General features: G+C 42.9%; 1 protein-coding gene across 6 annotated transcripts in view; it reads left to right on the top strand.

Annotated features, from left to right (window-relative positions):
• Positions 1-18,374, top strand: part of GEMIN8 (gem nuclear organelle associated protein 8) — a 58,096-nt gene that overhangs the window by 20,294 nt on the left and 19,428 nt on the right. For 4 of the 6 annotated variants that reach the window (XM_056556251.1, XM_056556248.1, XM_056556247.1 and 1 more), the window contains exons 2-3: positions 10,831-10,866; positions 16,785-17,220. In XM_056556251.1, coding sequence (XP_056412226.1) covers positions 10,864-10,866; positions 16,785-17,220 — 439 coding nt within the window. In that variant the 5' untranslated portion in view covers positions 10,831-10,863. Of the gene's footprint in view, positions 1-10,198; positions 10,334-10,830; positions 10,867-16,784; positions 17,221-18,374 lie in introns of those variants that run through there. The other 2 variants (XM_056556250.1, XM_056556249.1) reach the window with 2 other exon arrangements.

Here is an 18,374-nt window from a genome sequence, read left to right on the forward strand (position 1 = left end):
TAAGGGTCTATTCAAACATACAGCATCCAGAGCATATTTGATGCGCAGGATTTGAAGCTGCCGATTAATTTACATTAAACTCTGTAGCTTAAAGGGGTACTCCGGTGAAAACCTTTTTTCTTTTAAATCAACTGATGGCAGAAAGTTAAACATATTTGTAAATGACTTCTATTAAAAAATCTTAATCCTTCCTGTACTTATTAGCTGCTGAATACTACAGAGGAAATTCTTTTCTTTTTGGAATGCTCTCTGATGACATCACGACCATCACGATCTCTCTGCTGACGTTATTATAATAATAATAACACTTTATTTATTGTTGTCCTTAATGGGATTTGAACCCAAGTCCCCAGCACTGCAAGGCAGCAGTGCTAACCACTAAGCCACCATGCTGCCCTTAGCATACATCTGCTATGCATGGTTGCTAATATGGACAGAGATGTCAGCAGAGAGCACTGTGTTCGTGATGTCATCAGTGTTCCAAAAAGAAAGAAATTTCCTCTGTAGCATTCAGCAGCTGATAAGTACTGGAAGGATTAAGAATTTTTAATAGAAGTAATTTCCAAATATGTTTAACTTTCTGCCACCAGTTGATTTAAAAGAAAAAAGGTTTTCACCGGAGTACCCCTTTAAAATCTGCAACTTCAAATCCTATGTATCAAATATCTGCAGGATACTGTACATGTGAATAGACCCTAAGGGGGAAACTTATCAAAACCTGTCCAGAGGAAAAGTTGCTTAGTTGCCCATAGCAACCAATCAGATTGCTTCTTTCACTTCTCAGAGGCCTCTTCAATCTGGTTGCTATAGGCAACTCAGCAACGTTTCCTCTGGACAGGTTTTGATAAATCTCCCCCTTAGGATCTATTCACCTGTACAGTATCCTGCGCATATTTGATGCGTAGGATTTGAAGCTGCAGATTTTTATGCTGCAGAGTTTCATGTAAATGAATCTGCAGCTTCATTTGTATTCACACGTACAGTATCCTGTGCATATTTGATGCACAGGATTTGAAGCCGCAGAATTTTTGCTTTAGGTTTTAATGTAAACAAATCGACTGAACACAGCATTAAAGGGGTATTCTGGCCAAAAACATCTTATCCCCTATCCAAAGGATAGGGGATAAGATGTCTGATCGTGGGGGGTCCCAGCAGTGGGCCCCCCGCGATCAGACATCTTATGTGCAGATCTCTGTGCCGCATTCTATGTGGGGCTGCAGCTCCAGTCTCGGAAACCACTTCTCTGCAACTTTTAATCAGACTAAAGTAGAACAGTTCTGTGAGGATTCATCAAAGTCTGTGTGCCACTTAATACATTTGGCGCACATCCGCCACTTTCTCCGCAACATTTGTAGACTAAACACCAGGATTGATAAATTTCCCTCTTTTACACCTTGGAGTTCACACTACCGAATCTCCAGACGGATTTCAAGTGCGGGCAGCGGGTAGCGGACAGATTCAGCGCACTGAATCAGTTGGCGTCAAGGCCGCACCCATATTGGCGTCCCCATACACAGCAATGTCTGCGGAGTTCAATGTTCTGGCGAAAATGTTCGCCTCAAACTCCGGAGCAGAATCAAATTGCCAGCAATGGGACTCCGAGCGGAATATCAAAACTGAATTTGGCTCGAAAATTTGTGTGAACCCGGCCATAAGGGTCAGCACAACTCCTAAATGTGATCATGCATGTGGTGGCATCACATGCAGAAGCAGGTAGAAAAAACACTGTTCAAAAAACTAAAGGGAACACTAAGATAACACATCCTAGATCTGAATGAATGAACTAATCGTATGAAATACTTTCATCTTTACATAGTTGAATGTGCTGACAACAAAATCACACAAAAATTATCAATGTAAATCAAATTTATCAACCCATGGAGGTCTGGATATGGAGTCACATTCAAAATCAAAGTGGAAAACCACACTACAGGCTGACCCAACTTTGATGTAATGTCCTTAAAACAAGTCAAATGAGGCTCAGTAGTGTGTGTGGCCTCCACGTGCCCGTATGACCTCCCTACAATGCCTGGGCATGGTTCTGATGAGGTGGAAGATGGTCTCCTGAGGGATGTCCTCCCAGACCTGGACTAAAGCATCATAAAGCAAACTCCTGGACAGTCTGTGGTGCAACATGGCGGTGGTGGATGGAGCAAGACATGATGTCCCAGATGTGTTCAATCGGATTAAGGTTTGGGGAACGGGTGAGCCAGTCCATAGCATCAATGCCTTCCTCTTGCAGGAACTGCTGACACACTCCAGCCACATGAGGTCTAGCATTGTCTTGCATTAGGAGGAACCCACGGCCAACCGCACCAGCATGTGGTCTCACGAGGGGTCTGAGGATCTCATCTTGGTACCTAATGGCAGTCAGGCTACCTCTGTCAAGCACATGGAGGGCTGTGCGGCCCCCCAAAGAAATGCCACCTCACACCATTACTGACCCACCGCCAAACCGGTCATGCTGGAGGATATTGCAGGCAGCAGAACGTTCTCCACGGCATCTGTCACATGTGCTCAGTGTGAACCTGCTTTCATCTGTGAAGAGCACAGGGTGCCAGTGGCGAATTTGCCAATCTTGGTGTTCTCTGGCAAATGCCAAACGTCCTGCACGGTGTTGGGCTGTAAGCACAACCCCCACCTGTGAACGTCGGGCCCTCATACCACCCTATTGGAGTCTGTTTCTGACTGAGTGGACACTTGCACATTTGTGGCCTGCTGGAGGTCATTTTGCAGGGCTCTGGCAGTGCTCCTACTTGCACAAAGGCGGAGGTAGCGGTCCTGCTGCTGGGTTGTTGCCCTCCTTTGGCCTCCTCCACGTCTCCTGATGTACTGGTCTGTCTCCTGGTAGCACCTCCATGCTCTGGACTCTACATTGACAGACGCAGCAAACCTTCGTGCCACAGCTCGCATTGATGTGCCATCCTGGATGAGCTGCACTACCTGAGCCACTTGTGTGGTTTGTAGACTCCGTCTCATGCTACCACTAGAGTGAAGGAACCGCCAGTATTCAAAAGTGACCAATACATCAGCCAGGAAGCATAGGAACTGAGAAGTGGTCTGTGGTCACCACCTGCAGAACCACTCCTTTATTGGGATGTCATTTCCACCTGTTGTCTGTTCCATTTGCACAACAGCATGTGAAATTGATTGTCAATCAGTGTTCTTCCTGAGTGGACAGTGTGATTTCACAGAAGTGTGATTGACTTGGAGTTACATTGTGTTCTTTAAGTGTTCCCTTTATTTTTTTGAGCAGTGTATATTTCCAGCCCTCACCGAGTCGTATGCAAGTTTTCTTGAGTGCCGAAACGCGTCCTTTGTACCATTATGATTTCTTTTGAATAAAAACCCAAACTTGCATATGACTTGGTGAGGGTTGGACTATATTTTCTGTCAGATTCTGGGCTGATCCTGGCAGTCTAGATTCATTGAGTGTTATGACGAGAGGCAGCGATATCAGAACAAGCAAGCTGTGATTTATTGTCTGTGATTCCGGGGCTAAGCACACAGATCTCTGCGCTCTGATCACTGTCATAAATCATTGCTTATAAACTGCTTAGTGCTGCCTCTCATCATTGCACTCTCTGAAGGGTGCCGCGCAGACAGCTCAAGATGAGTTCTGGGACCTAAGAACCCTATTACATGTGCACTGTGTCATTTAAAGAGTGAATCTTGGATGTAGTACCGTATCTGCTGAAAAACCTGTCATAATTAAAAGGGGTATTCCCAACTCAATAATGTATCTCCTATTATAAGCTGACCATTGAGGGTCTAACAGCTGGGACCCCACAGATCATGAGAGGAAAGTCATCCCCAAAATGAATGGAGCACAGTGCACGTTCATGGCAAGCAGTCCAATCATCCTCCATGTGGCTTACAAACCCTGCTGAGCTTGTTGCCCTACCAGTCAGCTTGTTAGCCCCTTTTGAAGTTTGGCATACCCCTTTAAAGTAGATCTGGTAGACATGACAATGGAGCAACATAGAATAGGAACAGGTCTACTAGTGTTAGCCAAAACAGCTAACAGAAGCCATTAACACCTACACCAGGTGCATTGTTATTAGTCTGAAGTAATCATAAAGGCAGTGCTTCTCCATCTCAGTTAAAGGGGTACTCCGGTAGAAAATAGACTTTAAAAAAAAAAAAAAAAGAAAAAAAAATCAACTGGTGCCAGAAAGATAAACAGATTTGTAAATTACTTTGATTAAAAAATCTTAATCCTTTTAGTACTTTTTAGCAGCTGTATGCTACAGAGGAAATTCTTAACTTTTTTAATTTCTTTTTTGTGTTGTCCACAGTGCTCTCTGCTGACACCTCTGTCCGTGTCAGGAACTGTCCAGAGCAGCATAGGTTTGCTATGGGGATTTTCTCCTGCTCTGGACAGTTCCTGATATAGGCATCAGGTGTCAGCAGAGAGCACTGTGGACAAGACAAAAAAGAAAGAAATTAAAAAAATAAAGATTTTCCTCTGGAGCATACAGCTGCTAAAAAGTACTGAAAGGATTAATATTTTTTAATAGAAGTAATTTACAAATCTGTTTAACTTTCTGGCACCAGTTCATTTAAAAAAAAAAAGTTTTCCATCGGAGTACCCCCTTAATCCTTCCAGTACTTATCACCTGCTGTATACTAAAGAGGAAGTTGAATTATTATTTTCTGTCTGACCACAGTGCTCTCTGCTGACACCTCTGTCCATGTTAGGAACTGTCTAGAGTAGGAGAGGTTTGCTATGGGGATATCTTACCGATCGACTGTCTAGGGCAGTGGCCTCCAAACTGTGGCCCTCCAGCTGTTGCAAAACTAAAACTCCTGACATGCTGGGAGTTGTAGTTTTGCAACATTTGGAAGTCTACAATTTGGAGAACAGTCATCAAGGGTTAAAAGGAATTAGTGATCAGCATCACCCGCACTAACCTATTGGTGTAGACTTGTAGTTCGGTGGACCCGCTGCTGGGGAACCCCGCGATCTCTCCTGCAGCCCCCCTAGTCATGAGCTCTTTGGAGCTAAGTTTGCTCCATGGCTGATGACAGGGGCCGGCGGTTAGTGACGTCATGGCTCTGCCCATCATGACATCACGCCATGCCCCCTTAATGAAAGTCTATGGGAGGGGGCATGGCAACAATCACGCCCCTTCCCTTAGACTTGCATTAACCTCCCTAGCGGTATGATTCCGTCTGGAAATTTGTACCAAAAGCGGTACAATTTTTTGCATTGAAATTCCACATCTCCCCCCCGTCACATTCCCCCTCCCTTGTCACATTTCCCCTCCTTGTCACATTCTCCCCCCTTGTTGCATTCATCCCCCCTGTCACATTCTCCCCCCTTGTTACACTCTTCCCCCCCCCGTCACATTCATCCCCCCCCCCGTCACATTCATCCCCCCCCTTGTTACATTCTCCCCCCCCCTTGTTACATTCTCCCCCCTCCATCTTACATTCCACTCCCCCCCTTTGTCACATTCCCCCCTATGTCACATTCCCCCCCCCCCTTGTCATATTCCCCCCCCCTTGTTACATTCTCCCATGTGTCAAATTCCCCCCTATGTCACATTCCCCCCCCCCTTGTTACATTCTCCCCTGTGTCACATTCCCCCCTCTGTCACCTTGTCTTGTCCTGCAGCAGCATACACTAGGTTTGCCGGGCAGATTTCAAACCTAGTGTATTTGCTGCAGAACAAGCCCTTTCCCCTTCAGCCAATCACAGGCTTTACACCACTGCAGCCTGTGATTGGCTGAAAAGGGAAAGGTCCTGTAAGATGAAGAGAACAGTGACCAGAGCGCACGGAGGGGAACGACATCTGCAGGGACCGGGACTAGGTGAGCAAAAGGTTTTTTTATTTTCTTCCTTTTTACTTTTACACTTAGTTCAGGGTTTTCTACCAGGGGGCCTCCAGCTGTTGTGAAACTACTGCTCCCAGCATGCCCGGACAGCCTTTGGCTGTCCGGGCATGCTGAGAGTTGTAGTTTTGCAACATCTGGAGGCCCCCTGGTTGAGAAACACTGACTTTTAGTATATGTCTTTACCTGCTCTGGCCAGCCCCCGCAACGGGAGCCGACCCGAGCAGATAATCACATATTTTCCCGGGGGCTGCATCACTACATCGCAAAAAGCAAAAATCGCGATTCGATTGCTTTTGCGATATACTGTGCAGCCCGCACAGCAACTCTGCATGACTCGGGGTTACCGCTTCTAGCAGCGAAAATTAACCCCGAGTCACGCTCGGGAATACCACTAGGCTGGTTAAGAGGGTGGGGCGTGAAGTTACGAACCGCCGGTCCCTGTATCGTGAGTAATCAGCCACAGAGCAAAAGTAGCTCCGGAGAGCTGATTACTCGGGGGGCTGCAGGAGAGATTGCGGGGTGCCCAGCAGTGGAACCCCTGCAATCTTATCCCCTATCCTTGCATAGGAGAAAAGATGTCCAGGTGCGGAGTACCCCTTTAAGAAAAATCTTAAAGGGGTAGTCCAGTGGTGAAAAACTTATCCCCTATCCTTAAGTTTGAGATCGCGGGGGGTCCGACCGCTGGGGCCCCCTGCGATCTCTCTGTACGGGGCCCCGGCTCTCCACCGAGATAGCGGGTGTCGACCCCCGCACGAGGCGGCGGCCGACACGCCCCCTCAATACATCTCAATGGCAGAGCCAGAGATTGACGAAGGCAGCGCTTAGGCTCTGCCATAGAGTTGTATTGAGGGGGCGTGTCGGCCGCCGCTTCGTGCGGAGGTCGACACGCCCCCTTCCCGCGGGCTGTCGGGGCTCTGTACAGGAGATCGCGGGGGGCCCCAGGGGTCGGACCCCCCGCGATCTGCAACTTATCCCCTATCCTTAAGATAGGGGATAAGTTGTAAACCACTGAATCACCACTGGACTACTCCTTTAATCCTTCCAGTATTTATCAGCTGCTGTATGCTCCAGACGAAGTTGAGTTGTTCTTTTCAGTCTGACCACAGTGCTGACACCTCTGTCCATGTCAGGAACTGTCCAGAATAGGAGCAAACCTCTTTTGCTCTGGACAGTTCCTGACACAGACAGAGGTGTCAGCAGAGAGCACTGTGGTCAGACGGAAAAGAACTACACAACTTCCTCTGTAGTATAAAGCAGCTAAGTACTGGAATTTTTAATAGAAGTAATTTACAAACCTGTTTAACTTTCTGTAACCAGTTGATTTGAAGAAAAAAAAAATATATATATATTGTTTTCCACAGGAGTACCCCTTATATCTCTACAACCAGCTTTATGCACTTAAATCTCCATTTTTGATTTCCCATTCTTTTTTTCTTCTTTACTCCCATATCCACAATGTTCCAAGTGGTTATGCATGTGTTAATAAAATATAAGGGAAGATGTGAGCCCCTTCTCACCCCTAACCCATCAGTACTGATACAAATCACTGATGTGTCTATGTTGTGATGTACTGTTTATGTCTTGATTTGTCCAGCAGTATGTCATGTGGGTGAAAGGATTACAGGTCATTTTTTTCATAGAGCCAAGCCATATGACGAGTCAAGTACTATACTAGGAGCCATTTCTTATTGCTTTCCTATTCCACTAGATGGTGGTAGACACCAAATATAAAAGGAGCAGAGCAGCCCACACCCATTATAAACCATCGGAGTGGGTTTTTCTCTCTCTGTAAATGTCCGTTGATATTGTAAAATCCTGTTGAGGATAACTGTGCATTTATTTATTATTATTGGCGCCCTGCTTATAAATAACAAAAGGGTTACTGTATTCCAGAATGTTATAGCTTGTATCTACCTTTAAGGCTATGTTCACACGACGGGATGTCTGGATGGAATCATATGTTGGGACCATTTTTTTTTTTTTTTCTCACAATCTTGTTATTGGTGAGACTTGCATCACTATGTTGAGAGACCAGTTAAAGGGGTACTCTGTCCCTAGGCAGCTTATCCCCTATAAATGTCTGATTACAGGGGGGTGGGTGGGCGGGCGGGCGGGCAGGGTTTTTTCCTTTACCCTGATACTTACAGGGGTACTCGGCTGCTCAGCATTTGGAACAAACTGTTCAAACACTGGTGCTGGGAGCTTGTGACGCCATAGCCCCGCCCCCTCAATGCAAGTCTATGGGAGGTAGTGTGATGCCTGTCATGCCCCCCTCATAGACTTGCATTGAGAGGGCGGGACGTGACGTCATGAGGGGCTGGGGCTATGACGTCACGAGCTGCCGGCTCCAGAATTCGGAAAAGATTGTTCCAAACGCTGAGTACTCCTTTATGGACGCAAGGCATAACTGTATGCTCCGACGCCTTGATTGTCTTTGAAGCGAGCGCAGGAGCTGTGCTCTCTTCAGAGCAGTAAGTGTCGTCCTCTATCAGTAGCCAGACATCCACTGCTTTGCCAGGCAGCGGCGATCCCGCAAGTCCTCAAGGCCAAAATGGGCTGCGTCCTTAATGGGTTAATTAAGGGGCAGCCCTTATCCTTAATGGGTTAAGGACTGCCATTAAGGAATATCATTAGAAACCACCATAAACCATTGCTGATGGCTCATGCAAGAGCACTGTGCTATATATCAATGCATGTAGTAGCTTCATCTGCCAGTCAAGCGGCCATTCATCTCCTTGATTCACAGTGACTTGTTGTTTTGATCATGGGGCAATGATCGCTGTGTAATGATGGCCAGTCCATTACTAGAATATATAGAAAATTTTCCCTGAGTGATATAAACAGGGTAATAAGGCCATTTTTATCAAATACATAACTAAAATACTGAAGCAACTGACAAGATCCGGTGGTCAACCGTAGAAAAAAAGGATAGACGGCCAAAGAAAATATGCCAAAAAATAGACATGGAGAAAAAATAGTGAAAGAAGCCAAGAACTGTGAGATGGCACACGGAAATATAATGCCAAGATTCCTGTGTATATCCATCTTAATTTTGGGAATCTGGAATGTGTCGGTATACATTTTACACCAAGATATCTGATGGCTTCTGTCTTAAATGAATTCCAGAATCAGTGTTTCATTCTTCTTTTCTTCGGAACCAAGTTGCTTGCAGGAAGCTATGGCCATTCTTATCTAAGATTTTGTTCTTTGTGCAGTAATGTTTCTGGACACACATGATAAAGTGTACCCTGTGTTACACAAGACCTTGCTCTTGATACACAAAAGCCGTCATCTCTTCTGGCATGAGTTACAATGTATAAAGGGTTCAGTGTCTGCTATTCATAGCTGGGCACAATTGCAGCTTTGAGTTGTATTATATTCAAGACAAGTTGTTTTGCTATTTGCTTTTAGTCGGTGCCCTGTAGGATCTTCACTATGTCAAGATGGCTTCGTTCTGTCTCCTTTCTTGTTAATTTAAAGATTGTTAATGCTAAGTCAATTGTCACATCATGGTCAGAACCTATGTCAGAGGTATTCATTGGAAGGAGCAATAGGATCTTACTGTAAAACTATTTAAGGAATAATGTGTTCTCCTATACTATTCTGTAATGTACAAAAATGAATAAGGAGGTATACTAGCCAGGTAAAAACCTGAAGGACACTCTCCTTTGGCCCCCACTGGTTAAAGGGTACCTTACATCAAAAAAACTTTTGATATATTATAGATTAATGTATGCAGAATGACTTTCCAATAGCATGTTATTTCAAAATATCTTCTTTCTGTTTAATTTTACACTTTGAAAAAATGACCACTGGGGGTCTCCCTACCAGTCCTGGCCACAAGTATTTTTATTTTTTTATATAGATTTCAGACTCGTGCTGGAGTCCTTAATCTCAGACTGCAGCCGGGACACAGACAAGCTCAGCACTGCTCCCTGGCAGGGAGCATTGCTGAGCTTGTCTGTGTCCTGGCTGCAGTCTGAGATTTAGGACTCCAGCATGAGTCTGAAATCATTAAAAAAGGTGACTGGTAGGGAGACCCCTAGTGGTCATTTTTTCAAAGTGCAAAATTAAATAGAAGGAAGCATATTTGTTTGTTTGATGTATGCGAGGAGAAGAAGAAAGCAATCTACCATTTTTTTTACTTGGACTTTCATTTGGAAACCTCTATTTGGGCTATTTTTAAGCCATAAAATGGTTTAAGCCACAGATGAAAAACAGGCCATATGGTTTTTAGTTAGGTTTAGGATATTTAGGGTTTTTGTTTTGTCTGCCATTTTGGGGTGATAAATTGCTTTAAAAAAATGGTAACATGGCTTTATATTAGGGTGAAGAACAATGTGAAGATTTCAATGAATGACATGATGAGGTCTGTCTAGAGCCTATGGTAATCCAGCAGTTGAGGTCCAGGCTTTTTGTCTGAAGAGTTGAAGGTACTAAACCCTTGGTTCCTGGTGGATAAGGTTTTAAAAAAGTAAAAAATGTATGCAAAGTAAGTTTAAAACAGCAAAAAAAAAAAGGTCTTACATGCAAAGTTGCTACTTTTAAACAAATGCTTTAAAGGGGTATTCCAGGCCAAAACTTTTTTTTATATATATATCAACTGGCTCCGTAAAGTTAAACAGATTTGTAAATTACTTCGATTAAAAAAATCTTAATCCTTGCAATAGTTATTAGCTTCTGAAGTTGAGTTGTTTTTTTTTCTTTCTAACTGCTTTCTGATGACTCATGTCCCGGGAGCTGTGCAGTTCCTATGGGGATATTCTCCCATCATGCACAGCTCCCGGGACATGACATCATCATTGAGCAGTTAGACAGAAACCTTCAGAAGCTAATAACTATTGGAAGGATTAAGATTTTTTTAATAGAAGTAATTTACAAATTTGTTTAACTTTCCGAAGCCAGTTGATATATATAAAAAAGTTTTTGCCTGGAATTCTCCTTTAACCTATATTAATGTCTTTTTTTTTCTTTTTCTTCTTCTTCTAGTATCTTGACAACGTATTAAACAATTCATCAAAAATGGTGAGTATTTACAGTGTAAGGAATATATTCTGCAGGTACAGTCATCTCAAATGTTGTTCCAGCTACGTGGTTTTATGTGAAGATTTGTAGTATTTTATTCATCTACAATAAAGAACGGGACCTTTAGAAGTGCCAGATTATGTGACATTTTACTATAACAAATAAGTGTCCTGTTACATGGCTGTTCACATCTTAAGTGACATGTATTTTTAAAGGGCTCAGGTTGAGATAAAAAGAAAATAAACATGTACTAACCTGTCTCCAATTTCTCGCTAGTGCCGTTCTAACAGTGTTGGTCCCTGCTGCCGGGTACTTTCTGCTCTCCACTCGACACATAGGAATTACCTGCTCAGACAATCACTAACCAAAATACTATGGGGGGAATTTATCATTTTCTGCACTAGCTCAGAGTGGCAACATTTTGCTCAAGCTCCTTTTTTGCGCAAAAATATTTCATGCAAAATAGGGGTTTGCACAACATTTTTGCCATAAAGTCTGGGCATGTGGAAGAAATTGCGTAATTTTGCAACTATGCTCTGGTGCAGGGAATGATAAATTCCCCTCCAGTGTGTGAATCCAGCTTTATCATCGCACCCACATCAGGTTGACAGTAAGGGCCTTCAGTGTCTTAGGCATTTATGAAATAACTTCATAGCTGTAGGTCCCACCTATTATACTTTGGCCGTACTTCCATCTGTCAACCATCGTTCAGTGGAGACATTGCGGGGAATTTATCATTTCTGTACTACTATCTGCCCTATTGTAAATCAAAACAGTTGCAGTGATGGTGACGAAGATAGATCAGAAAAATGGGCTCAACACTTTGATAAATTGTGCTCTAGGCTAGCTCCATTGAACTGTTGGGACTTCAGTGGCTTTTAGTCATCGAGCAGGGGTCACCAGACCCCCCTCCACCATTTTCCTTATATATGCATGTCCCATATCTAAGTAGTTTTCCTAAAAAAAAAAAAAATAAGGAAATGGAGCTGTGCTGTTGTTTGGTGACTAATAGTTAAATGTCATCAATACAACAAATAGGGCCCCCATATACTGTGAGAGCAGGATGTGGTCCCAGTCCAGCTGTATGAACAGAGACAAGATTATCCATTTCCCATAGCGCTTATTTATACCAATACATGGTAATAATCACCATATGGATTTCATTGTTGTAATTGAATTGCAAGTCATAATTTCTGTTCGTACCATGAGAGACTCCTAAAGAACTGTAATGATCTGTCCAGGGCTGCCGATATTAAACACTGGAAGTTTCATAGTCCGGAACATGTACTGCAGGATGTAGAGTACGGTTTTCCCACAGTTTCCACATGTTTCCCCATCCTCCCGTGTGGACAGCAGCTGTGTCTGTTTTGTTAATCTGAATTTCATGTGATGGATCAGAACACAACAGTCTAAGTTGGTGAAGTGAAATGAGAAAAAAATATCAATAAAACTATTGTTTAGAAATAGAAAACAGAAAATTGGCATGTGCATACAGTGGGGATCAAAAGTTTGGGCACCCCAGGTAAAAATTTGTATTAATGTGCATAAAGAAGCCAAGGAAAGATGGAAAAATCTCCAAAAGGCATCAAATTACAGATTAGACATTCTTATAATATGTCAACAAAAGTTAGATTTTATTTCCATCATTTTCACTTTCAAAATAACCGAAAACTAAAAAATTTTATTTGCAAAAGTTTGGGCACCCTGCAGAATTTATAGCATGCACTGCCCCCCTTGCAAAGCTGAGACCTGCCAGTGTCATGGATTGTTCTCAATCATCATCTGGGAGGACCAGGTTATGTCAATCTCAAAGGTTTTAAATGCCCAGACTCATCTGACCTTGCCCCAACAATCAGCACCATGGGTTCTTCTAAGCAGTTGTCTAGAAATCTGAACCTGAAAATAGTTGACGCTCACAAAGCTGGAGAAGGATATAAGAAGATAGCAAAACGTTTTCAGATGTCAATATCCTCTGTTCGGAATGTAATTAAGAAATGACAGTCATCAGGAACAGTGGAAGTTAAAGCAAGATCTGGAAGACCAAGAAAAATATCAGACAGAACAGCTTGCAGGATTGTGAGAAAAACAATTCAAAACCCACATTTGAGTACACAATCCCTCCAGAAAGATCTGGCAGACATTGGAGTTGTGGTACACTATTCCACTATAAAGAGATACTTGTACAAATATGGTCTTCATGGAAGAGTCATCAGAAGAAAACCTCTTCTATGTCCTCAGCACAAAAATCAGTGTTTGAACTTAGCAAATGAACATATAGACAAGCCTGATGCATTTTGGAAACAAGTTCTGTGGATCGATGAGGTTAAAATTTAACTTTTTGGCCGGAATGAGCAAAGATACGTTTGGAGACGAAGGGGAACAGAATTTAATGAAAAGAACCTCTGTCCAACTGTTAAGCATGGGGGTGGATCAATCATGCTTTGGGGTTGTATTGCAGCCATTGGCACAGGGAACATCTCACAAGTAGAAGGAAAAATGGATTCAATAAAATTTCAGCAAATTTTGGATGCTAACTTGATGCTATCTGTGAAAAAGCTGAAATTGAAGAGAGGATTGCTTCTACAAATGGATAATGATCCTAAACACACCTCGAAATTCACAGGGGATTACATCAAAAGGCGTAAACTGAAGGTTTTTGCCATGGCCTTCACAATCTCCTGACCTCAACATAATTGAAAATCTATGGATAGACCTTAAAAGAGCAGTGCGTGACAGACAGCCCAGAAATCTCAAAGAACTGGAAGATTTTATAAGGAAGAATGGGCAAAGGTACCTCAAACAAGAATTTGAAAAACTCTTGGCTGGCTACAAAAAGCATTTACAAGCTGTGATACTTGCCAAAGGGGGCAGTACAAGATAATTCTGCAGGGTGCCCAAACATTTGCAGACGCCATTTTTTTTGTTTTCTGTTCTTTGAAAGTGTAAATGATGGAAATAAAATCTAACTTTTGTTGACATATTATAAGAATGTCTAATCTGTAATTTGATGCCTTTTTGGTGATTTTTTTTTTCCATCTTTCCTTGGCTTCTTTATGCACATTAATACAAATTTTTACCTGGGGTGTCCAAACTTTTGATCCCCACTGTATGTATTCACCCCCTTTGTTAGGAAGCCCATAAAAAGCTCTGGTGCAACCAATTACCTTCAGAAGTCACGTAATTAGTGAAATGTTGTCCACCTGTGTGCAATCTAAGTGTCACATGACCTGTCATTACATATACACAACTTTTTTGAAAGGCCCAGAGGCAACACCTAAGCAAAGAGGCATCAGTAACCACACACTGCCATGAAGACCAAGGAACTCTCCAAACAGGCACAATGTTGTTAAGTACAAAAAAAATCCAAATCTTTGATGATCTCCAGGAGTACCATCAAATCTATCATAACCAAATGGAAATAACATGACACAACAGCAAACCTGCCAAGATACGGCCGCCCAACAAAACTCACGGACTGGGCAAGGAGGGCATTAATCAGAGAGGCAGCACAGAGACATAAGGTAACCCTGGTGGAGCTGCAGAGTTCCACAGCAGAGACTCGAGTATCTGTAGATAGGACGACAATAATCCATACACTCCATAGAGATGGGCTTTATGGCAGAGTGGCCAGAAGAAAGCCATTACTTTCAGCTAAAAAAAAAAGCTCCCAATATGTATGGAGGAAGGTGCTCTGGTCTGATGAGACTAAAATTGAACTTATAGGCCATCAAAGAAAACGGTATGTCTGGCGCAAACCCATGACATCACATCACCCAAAGAACACCATCCCCACAGTGATGCATGGTGGTGGCAGCATCATGCTGTGGGGATGTCTTCCAACAGCCGGGACTGGGAAACTGGTCAGAGTTGAGGGAAAGATGGATGATGCTAAATACAGGGATGTTCTTGAGCAAAACCTGTACCACTGTGTATGATTTGAGGCTAGGACGGAGGTTCACCTTCCAGCAGGACAAGGACACCAAACACACTGCTAAAGCAACACTTGAGTGGTTTAAGGGGAAACATGTCAATGTGTTAGAATGGCCTAGTCAAAGCCCAGATCTCAATCCAATCGAAAATCTGTGGTCAGACTTAAAGATTGTGTTCACAAGCGCCAACCATCCAACTTGAAGTGGCTGAAACAGTATTGCAAGGAAGAATGGGCAAAAATCCCAGGGCAAAAAATGGCTCTACAAAGTATTGACTTTAGGGGGGTGAATAGTTATGCACATTTGGAGAGATTTATGAAAACCTGTGTAGAGGAAAAGTTGCCCAGTTTCCCATAGCAACCAATCAGATTGCTTCTTAAATTTTTTTGAAAAGGCCTCTGAAAAATCAAAGAAGCAATCTGATTGGTTGCTATGGGCAACTGGTCAACTTTTCCTTTGCGCAGGATTTAATCTCCCCCATTGACTTTTTTTGTTATTTTGTCCTATTTGTTGTTTGCTTCACAATAAATACATTTAACAAATCTTCGAAGTTGTGGGTATGTTCTGTAAATTAAATGATCAGAATCCTCAAACAATCCATGGTTTCCAGGTTGTGAGGCACCAAAATACGAAAAAAAGTCAAGGGGGGGGGGGGTTATACTTATGCAAGGCACTGTATGTACTTAAAGTATGTTTAACAGTGCTGGACAGCTGCTGAAGCGGATGTGTTTTAGGATCTTTATAACAGTCCCAAGTGTTATGTAGGATGTTTTCTTTGGCTTTTTGTGTGAATGTATGGGAAGTGGAAATTATACAACTATATGTCAAAATGTCTCTTTCTTACAACCCGGACACGTTATACAGAAGATAGTGTTTGACATTTGTGGATTCAGGAAAACAGGCAGTGACCAAGATTTAAGGCACTTGAGAGCTGCTACAGCTGTAGGAAATTTCTAGCCAAAGATGGAATTATTTGACGGCTGTGTCCACTTACACAACCTTTTCTTTAATGTACCAATGCATCGAAAATGACACCACTATTTATATTAGGTTGTAATTAAACATTTTCTATAGTTTTGTTTTAACACCTTTTTACCGAAACATGTCTCCACGGTAACAGGCTACGAATAAATATTGTATCGCCTGATCCTGCCTGCTTCTATCTGTCCTTTTACTTGCTGATCTACCAAATGTATGAGACAAATGGAAGGAACTTGGTCACACAAGTGGATCTTCTGCAAGTTTCATAGTTGGATAGGTGGATTTTTGGATTTTCCCTAACCGAAAATCTGCAGCAGAATACATTGACCACAATGGAGTCTGTAGCAAATTTTCCACTGCAGAAAATCTGCCGCGACAAAAAACCTGCTGCAGGAAACTCACACATGACAGATTTGTCATATGTCAGCAACGGGAGGGTGTATTAAGAAACTGTAAAAAGGTGTTTGATCAGGACAACATAAGCTATTTAAAGGGGTGTTCCGCTGCTCAGCGTTTGGAACAAACCGTTTGGAAGGCTGGAGCCGGCACCTGGAGCTTGTGATGTCATAGCCCTGCCCCTTCATGATGCCCCGCCCCCTCAATGCAAGTTTATGGGAGGGGCGTGACGGCTGTCACGCCCCCTCCCATAGACTTGCATTGAGGGGGCGGGGCTATGACATCACAAGCTCCCGGCTCCAGCCTTTTGAACAGTTTGTTCCAAACGCTGAGCAGCGGAGTACCCCTAGTAAACTGTACATTTTTGGGGGTCAGCCACAGGTCCTCTTTAAAAGGAAGTGGAGAATATGACCATACTTTACAATCTTACATTTTTACTCCAAGGCTTGAGTATATAAATATACGCAATGATAAAAAAATAAGCAGGTTTTTTTTTTTGTTTGTTTTTTTTTTTTTTTTTTACAGACATAGTTGGTGATACTAGAAAAGACAAGATTTATTGACATTACTAGAAAATTGTCATTTAGTGATTGTTGTCCCTTTTGTCCCTAGGCAAGCATACCTCTCCAAGAATCTGAGCCCTGGTATGCTGGACGGGTGTATTCCAGGTACTGGAAGCATTACAGTCAAGCCATGCAGTGGCTGTATAGACATAAGAGAGCATACAGAATGGCCATGGCATCCATATGTTATCCCCCCTGGTACCTGGCTGAAACCTTCCATAATTCCCGTTATACAGATTGGAAAGGAGGAGAGTCCTCTTATCCCTCTGTCTATGCAAGGCCCCAGAAGCACGCTGTGCAGCCACGCAGGAGTCACCCCTGTTTAAAGGTATCAAGCTCTAAAGATGAAGTGTCTGAAATGGAACTTGAAGCTGTGTCATCTGATTCTGAGGAGGAAGGAATAGAATGTGACATGAGCAACATGGAGATAACAGAGGAGCTGCGGCAATACTTTGCAGAGACGGAGAAACACAGAGAAGAGTTAAGTAAGTATCTGTCATCTGTTTGTAGGTGACTGCATTTCCTTCTATGCATACTGGTTCACTGCACAATCATTTTTATATATCTCAACATTGAACACTGAAATTGAAAACTTTATTTATTTATTTATTTATTTTTAAATCAACTGGTGCCAGAAAGTTAAACAGATTTGTAAATGACTTCTATTAAAAAATCTTGATCCTTCCAGTACTTATTAGCTGCTGAATACTACAGAGGAAATTCTTTTCTTTTTGGAACACAGAGCTCTCTGCTGACATAACGAGCACAGTGCTCTCTGGAGAAAATCCCCATAGCAAACGTGCTGCTCTGGACAGTTCCTAAAATGGATAGAGATGTCAGCAGAGAGGACTGTGCTCTTGATGTCAGCAGAGAGCTCTGTGCTCCAAAAAGAAAATAATTTCCTCTGTAGTATTCAGCAGTTAAGTACTGGAAGGATTAAGATTTTTTAATAGAAGTAATTTACAAATCTGTTTAACTTTCTGGCTCCAGTTGAAGGAAACTAGAGTCTCCCACGCAAACACTGGGAGAACATACAAACTCGTTGCAAATGTTGTCCTTGGTGGGGTTTGAATCCAAGACCCTAGCACTGCAATATGGAGGAGAGTATATTTAAAAGAAGAAAAACTACCACAAGAGGACATAGTTGTTAAAGGGGTACTCTGCTGCTCAACGTTTGGAACAAACTATTCCGAACGCTGGATCCGGTGCCGGCAGCAGCTCGTGACGTCATAACCCCGTCCCCTCAATGCAAGTCTGTGGGAGGGGGCGTGACAGCCGTCATGCCCCCTCCCATAGACTTGCATTGAGGGGGCAGGGCTATGATGTCAGAAGCTCGCCGCTCCAGCATTTGGAACAAACTGTTCCAAATGCTGAGCAGTGGAGTACCCCTTTAATTAGAGGGTAAAGGTTTATACAGTAATATCAGGAAGTATTACTTTACGGAGAGTAGTGGATGCATGGAATAGCCTTCCTGCAGAAGTGGTCGCTGCAAATACAGTGAAGGAGTTTAAACATACATGGGATAGGCATAAGGCTATCCCTCATATAAGATAAGACTAGGGACTACTCATAGTATTCCGAATATTTAGCAAACAAGAGGAGACGAATGGTTCTTATCTGCTGACACATTCTTTCTATG

This window comes from Hyla sarda, chromosome 2, assembly GCF_029499605.1.
Source record: "Hyla sarda isolate aHylSar1 chromosome 2, aHylSar1.hap1, whole genome shotgun sequence".
Taxonomy (NCBI): domain Eukaryota; kingdom Metazoa; phylum Chordata; class Amphibia; order Anura; family Hylidae; genus Hyla; species Hyla sarda.